The sequence below is a fragment of the Chaetura pelagica genome, unplaced genomic scaffold (assembly GCF_000747805.2).
Source record: "Chaetura pelagica isolate M959 unplaced genomic scaffold, ChaPel_1.0 scaffold397, whole genome shotgun sequence".
NCBI classification, from domain to species: Eukaryota; Metazoa; Chordata; class Aves; order Apodiformes; family Apodidae; genus Chaetura; species Chaetura pelagica.
In genome coordinates, this window is record NW_009953851.1 from 83,542 (window position 1) to 90,365 (window position 6,824).

General features: G+C 55.6%; 1 protein-coding gene across 1 annotated transcript; it reads right to left on the reverse strand.

Moving 5' to 3' along the window:
• Positions 1–2,551: 2,551 nt before the first annotated feature.
• SCAMP5 (secretory carrier membrane protein 5) lies at positions 2,552–6,557 on the reverse strand. The gene is made up of 6 exons (XM_010001337.1): positions 6,551–6,557; positions 5,936–6,097; positions 4,064–4,220; positions 3,498–3,599; positions 2,809–2,935; positions 2,552–2,746 (listed from the first exon to the last, which is right to left on the reverse strand). The coding sequence occupies exons 1-6, from the start codon at positions 6,555–6,557 to the stop codon at positions 2,552–2,554; spliced, it is 750 nt and encodes a 249-aa protein (XP_009999639.1).
• Positions 6,558–6,824: the final 267 nt, after the last annotated feature.

Below are 6,824 nucleotides of genomic sequence, written 5' to 3' on the forward strand. Positions count from 1 at the left end.
ACAGGGGTGTCTGAGGGGGATCAGGGGTGTCTGAAGGGGAGCAGGGGTGTCTGAGGGGGTACAGGGGTATCTGAAGGGGAGCAGGGGTATCTAAAGGGGAACGGGGGTGTCTGAAGGGGAACGGGGGTGTCTGAGGGGGAACAGGGGTGTCTGAAGGGGTACAGGGGTGTCTGAGAGGTGTGGGGCTGCTCCTGGAGCCCCACGAGAAGCAGCTCCCGCTGACTGATGAGCCCAGCAGGAAGTTTTCCTGCAGGATCCGGGGCGGCTGCAGAGCTGGCAGGGTGGAAAGGTGCTTGGTTAGCAGCAGCAGATTCCCTGGGAAGCACATGGTCCCCAGCCCTGCCCGGGGTGCTCCCTGGGCACATCCCCTCTGAACCTTGTCACCTACAGCTGGAGCTAGAGGGGCTGGTCTGAGGTCAGTGCTCAGAACTGGAGCCCCCAACATAAGGACATGGAGCTCCTGGACAGAGTCCAGAGGAGGCCACAGAGATGATCCCAGGGCTGGAGCAGCTCTGCTCTGGAGCCAGGCTGGGACAAGAGTTGGGGTGTTCAGCCTGGAGAAGAGAAGGCTCCAGGGAGACCTTAGAGCACCTTCCAGTGCTTGGAGGGGCTCCAGGAAAGCTGGGGAGGGGCTTGGGACAAGGGCAGGGAGGGATAGGATGAGGGGGGATGGATGAAAACTGGCAGAGGGAGATTGAGGTTGGACATGAGGAGGAAATTGTGGAGTGTGAGGGTGGTGAGAGCCTGGCCCAGGTTGCCCAGGGAAGCTGTGGCTGCCCCATCCCTGGCAGTGTTGAAGGGCAGGTTGGATGGGGCTTGGAGCAGCCTGGGCTGGTGGGAGGTGTCCCTGCCCATGCAGGGGGTTGGATCTAGATCTTTAAGGTCCCTTCAACCCAAACCAGCCTGAGATTCTATGCAAACGTTCAGGAGACACAGCAGAGAGGGTTGGATGCTGAAGCAAGGTCTGTTAGTGACAGCTGGTTACAGTTATTATTGATGCATCTTATTGTCAATGTAAAAGGTGAAGTCACTTCATCCATCATTTCTCAGACACGAATGACAAGAGCAGGTGGTTTGGCATAGGAGCTTTGCTGCTAGCTAGGGAGGGACTGCACAAGGTTTCAACCTGATTCAGTACAGAACAGGCTCAGGAAAAGATGACTTTTCTCCTTACATTTTATACATCTTTATACACACACAGACAGGGGGTTGATCAGGATTCCTGTCCAGAGAATCGTTCTGCCTGTTGCAGAATGAGCAAAGTGCTCCCCTGACAAAGGAAACTATTCTGGGTGGGCTTTGCTGGGAAGGAGAATTTGGTCTTTTAGGGGGATTCTTGTGGGTAGGAGTCAGGGACAACCCCCCCCCTGAGAGCTGGATGGGACAGGGGTGAGGGGCTGGGGACCCACACAGCTCTGGGTGGCTCAGCTTGTCACCCGCAACAGGCAGGATGGAGAGGCTGGATCAGATCCCATTTGAGCTGCTTTTCTAGGACTTGGAGATCAATTTGGCTTATTGAAAGGGCAGGTGATGTCTGAAAAGCATCTCTTGAGAAGGAGTTTTCCCTCCTCCTGCCCCACAGCATCCCTCAGTTCCCATTTCCCAGCCCATCTTTTCCAGGCTCTGCCAGCTGGGTTATTGGAAGCCCGACCTCCCCAAACTGGGCAGGAATTTGGGGCTGTCAGAAGGGATTTCTGCACCAGGAAAAGACACGGCCAGAGTTCAGAAACACAGGCAAGGAGATCCTTCCCACCAGCCTGGAGGTTTCCTACCAAGCCTTCAATTTAATGCCCACCTCAAAAATGGTCAGTGGGTTGGGTTGTACCACGGGGTGACAAGGTTTGACCAGCAGCCTCACCCAAGAATAGCTCCTCTGAGCAACACTCTGCCCGTTTTAGGGCTGCTTTTCAAAAGAGAAGAAAAAAATCAAACCAAACCACAGGCTGGGGATGCAGAATGTGGCACAGGAGGGTCATACCCTGCCAGGGGAAACCCTCCCTGCTCCCCAGCACACGGGCACACACACGGGAGCTTCCAGCTGCTCCCACCACCACACACTGAGAGAAGTTGTAGATCCTGAGCCAGGGTGGAGATGAGGGATCTCTTGGCTTCCAGCAAGAGGGGAAGATGGGTTGCTATTTTTTTTTTCCCTTTTCAGGAAGGGGGGATGAAAGGGAGGGGTGATCTAACACCTATCATCACCACAGGAATTAAAAACCCACCACTGTGTATACACTGTTTCACAGAGAGAAAAGAAGACAGGTGAACATACACTTGACTACCACACACAAGAGGAGCCCTGTGGGTCAATTCACAGCCTCTTCCAAACCAAAAAGAAGGAGAAAAGGAAGAGCTTGAGACAATAACAAGAAAAGAAAGAAAAAAATCCCAACTGGATCTCTTTACAAAGAGAAAAGAACTGTTATGGTACACTCCGACTTGCCGAAGGAGCTGCAAGACACTCAGCCCTACTCCTCCTCCTCCTGCTGCCTGAACTTCCCTCCAACCCTCCCCACCATGATCTTCTTGCCCCAGGACAGGGTCCTGCTGCTCACATCTCGTTGGAGTAGGTGTAGTTGGGGGTGGCTGAGTACTGGCTCTCGTGCTGCATCATGGCCCCCTGGGCTGCCCCCATCGCCGCGTTCTGGGCCGCCTGCTGCACGTGGGGGTTCTTCCAGGCCCCCGTGGTCCACTCCTCCTGGGCTTTGCTGAAGCTCCCACCACTCCCCCGGTAAAATTTATGCACCTGGAATTTGGGGAAAGGGAAAAAATCCAGAGGTGCTGAGTGATGGCAGATCAACCCTGAGCCTTGCCCCCCCCCCCGAGGGCGATGAAGGAGAAGATGGCCATCCCTGTGAAGAGGATGGGGGGGATCAGCATCACCACAGCTGACCCCACGTTGGTCCCAAAGAAGGAGATGGCTGCAATCCAGCCGCTGCCAGGAGATGGGAAGGAGGTTGAGTCAGCAGACTGGGGGGCTCCTGGTTGGCTCTGCACACCCCAGCCCTCCCAGCTCCCCCAAGACAGAATGGTTGGGGTTGGAAGGGACCTCTGGAGGTCATCCAGTCCAGCCCCCTGCTAGAGGAGGATCACCTCGAGCAGATCCTACAGGAGTGTGTCCAAACAGGTTTGGAATGACTCCATAGCCTGGCCCAGGGCTCTGTCACCCTCACAGTCAAGAAGTTTTTCCTGACGTTGAAGTGGAACTTCCTGTACTCCAGTTTGAATCCATTGCCCCTCGTCCCATCACAGGGCATGACTGAAAAGAGACTGGCTACTCCTTGACACCCACCCCTCAGATATTTACAGCCATGAATCAGGTCCCCTCTCAGTCTTCTCTCCTCCAGACTAAACAGCTCCAAGTGTCCCACCCTTTCCTCATTGTTCCAGTCCCTTACTCATCTGAAGTACTGAGGATGTTAAAACACCCAGAGGGGACAGCACCAGCTCGACAGTGACCGTCTCTGCACCCAACAAGAGAGCAGCATCTTCCTTACCAGACACCCCAGCCAGGGATCCCCACTGCCTGGATAATGCTGATCACCAGCTGGGCCATGAAGGTGAAGAAGAAGGCCATGAAGCTGAAGGAACTGTCTGTCCTGCAAGAGAAGACTCCATCACTCCCTTGCACCTCCTGTGTTGCAAGGGAAGGGAGATGCTCCCACATCTCAGACCCTTTCAGGGCAGGAGATGCTGTGGCTTAGCAAGATCTGGGGACACTGCACTGGGAGTTGCCCTCAGGAGCATGAATTGTCAGCAGAACCTCAAGGGCTTGTGGAGAAATAGACAAGAAACCTCAAGGATGGGCAAGGAGAGAGGGGAAGGTTGGTACCCCCACTGCATCCTCACCACTCCCCATGTCTTTATGTGTCATGATGAGGGGTTTGGGCCTCTGGAAACCAACCAACCTTTCCTTGGCAGGTTAGAAAGTCAAGCTCAAAGGCTGGACAGAAAGAGCAGAAAATCCCCCCCAAATATTCAGGCAATGCCCCAAGCTAAGCACTAACTGTTCAGGAAAGGAACCAAAACAAGACTGAGGAGAAGCTCAGGTGTGACCACTTACTTGAAAGCTTTGTAAATAGGTCTAAACCAGCAGACATAGGAGCAGGGTGTAAAGAGAATGAGCCAGAGAATTGCCAGTCCAAGATTAACAGCTCCGCCGCCTCCAATCAACCATGCGAGGCAGCCAACGAGATTCACTGCCAAGGTGATGCTGTTCACTGCAAACACACACACACACACAGAGGGAGCAGAGGAGCCTGGATGGTGTGAGAGGAGAGACCCCCAACCCCAGGGGTGCCCCCGTGTTCCCTTGGGTTTGACTTCATTTCAGTGGAGCTGGCTGAGTCTGGGAGCATCTGTCTCGCTTGGGAGTGGAAATGCCTGAAGGAGCTGCAGGGCTCATGGGGTGCTGGGGATGGGGACAAGCTGTCCCCTCCTGCTGCCAGGGCACGTTTCCATCAGCAGAAGGAAACTGGAGGAATCAAAAAGCGTTTTCCTTTGCCTCCAGCTACAGCTTCACTGAAGGATCTTGTGCTCCCGGAGCAGCGCTGAGAGCCCTGAACTCCAGCCCGAGCCCTGAACTCCAGCCCCTTGCCCTGCCAGCTTGAGGGGGGGGGAGGTGACGTTTGTTTCTCCCACCCCAGCTCGGGGTGAAGCCATACAAGGGCCATTACTATGAAGGCCAGCTTAGCAGACACAGGACAAAGCAGAGCAGGCTCATCTGCATTCTGACGCCTCCGGTTTTGGAGAATGTTTCATTATTCCAACAAGAATTCAGACCCTCCCACCGCTGCCCGCAAGAAACTGCAGCTGGCAAGAAAGGGAGCTCAGTTGGCCAGGCTGAGCAGGGCTTTGCTGCTCCCTCCAGCCCCCAGGGACACTGAGGGGACCTTGCAGCCTCTCTGTGTTTGCTTCTGGCTGGGTTTTTGTGGGGGAGTTGGGGTGAAAATGATACGGAGACAAACCAGGAGAGGAGAGAGTGGCTGAGAGAGCTGGACCTTGTGCTGTGGGAGAGGCTGGAAGCCAGACTGGGGTGGGATTGAAAACCCCCAGGAGAGCTTATCCAAGGAAGCACAACTTTTTCTCACCCCTCCTTTCCTAGGAAAGCTTCCTGCCACCATGGGGGAAGGTATCCCAGGGTCACCCTTCCTGATGGGATGTGGCCACCACAGCCTGAGGGGGTGCCAGCCTGGTGCTGGGCCAAGAGCAGGGACCCCCAACCTCCCTGGTGCCAGCTCAGCTCTTCAGCACCTGCCCCCAAAGCACAAGGCACTCCCTGGCACTGACACACTTCCAAAGTTCAGGGGAAACACCTGATTCAGGAACTTAAGCCATAAATAAAATGCTGGTGCCAGCTTGCCCTGAGCTGCACAACGTTTCCACGTGTGTTGGGGTGTGATCTGTCCCTCTGGGTCTTCTCCCCACCCAGGGTTGGTTAAGGAGGAGAAATCCAGGCTAGTTTTAAGAGTTAGGAGGCGGTGACAGCTCTGTTAGCACAGCAGGGCACACAGGGCATGCAAGAGGAACAGGCGAGACCCAGGTTTGGGGGAAGCCCTGGACTCCCCCTGTTTTGGGGAGCAGGCACCTCCCAGTCTGAGGGGCAGCTCAGCCTGGGGCCACTGCCACAGGGCTCACCAGGGGGTTGGGGTGCCAGAGAAACCCCTTCCCAACCTGGCTGAGGGGAGTAAATCCTTTATCCAGAGGGGATGTGGGTGCTGAGCTGGGAAGTCCAGGTGACCAACCCAGTCACCCCCAGACCTCCATCCCAGGGGAAGCCCACAGGATGCTGAGGTCCCCATCCCACCCCCAGGGGGTTTTAACAGGAGGCACCACAGCCTGGAGGGGGAGAAGGACTTTCCCCTGATCTCGCTCTGCTCTTGGAACTCCCTGTTGGGAGAGGCACATGCAGGGACCCCCCCCGGGGGTCACTCACACATCCAGAGGTAGTAGAGCCTCTTGGCCATGGTCCGGTGCTGTGGTGGGATCTCTGCATCAAAGTCCTGGTAGAAACATGGCTTCAAGGGGATGAAATGTGGCAGGGGAGGGAAGTTGTTCACTTTTTCTGCAAGCAAAAAAGTTTCCCCAGCATTGGGCACTGCACAGAGCCCAGCACAGTGATCAAGAGTCTTTCCTCATGAGGCTCGTTCAGCCCCAGGCAGGAAGGAAGGATTTCCCCTCACAGCCACCAACAGCCCACATAGAATCCCAGACTGGTTTGGAAGGGACCTTCAAGATCATCAAGATCCAACCCCCCTGCATGGGCAGGGACACCTCCCACCAGCCCAGGCTGCTCCAAGCCCCATCCAACCTGCCCTTCAACACTGCCAGGGATGGGGCAGCCACAGCTTCCCTGGGCAACCTGGGCCAGGCTCTCACCACCCTCACAGGGAAGAATTTCCTCATCTCCTCCTACATGCACCCAGCCAAATTCAGCCCTTGTGGATCCTGCAACCCCACCAGGGACCACCAAGGTGACCCTGTGGCCAGGAAGCCCCCAGATGGCCTTCAGAGACAAGGGGCAGCCCTGCTGGAACCCACCCCCCCATACCTGCCATGCTGGCACGTGCTCAGCCTCTCTGTTCCACAGGAAAAGCAGGGGAAAAAAAACCTGGGAGCTTTACTGAAGCTGGAGGAAAAGGAGAGAGAAAAAAAAAAAGTGGTCAGGTCCCTCCCTGAAGAGCCTCCTCCTTCCCATGGCTCCAAAATAGCTCAAGGACAGGGCTGGAAGGAGGCAGGTTGCTTTATTTACATGGAAACTCGACAGCATTCCCACATGCAGGCTGGCTGCTGGCAGGATAAATCCTGCTCCTGCAGCCCAGGAT

Excerpts from the sequence above, each read along its gene's own strand:
- SCAMP5 (XM_010001337.1), bottom strand. Across the intron at positions 2,936-3,497 it reads ATCCCTGGCTGGGGTGTCTG|CGGCTGGATTGCAGCCATCT; the intron begins GTAAGGAAGATG and ends ATCTCCTGGCAG. Across the intron at positions 2,747-2,808 it reads CCCTCGGGGGGGGGGGCAAG|GTGCATAAATTTTACCGGGG; the intron begins GCTCAGGGTTGA and ends CCCAAATTCCAG.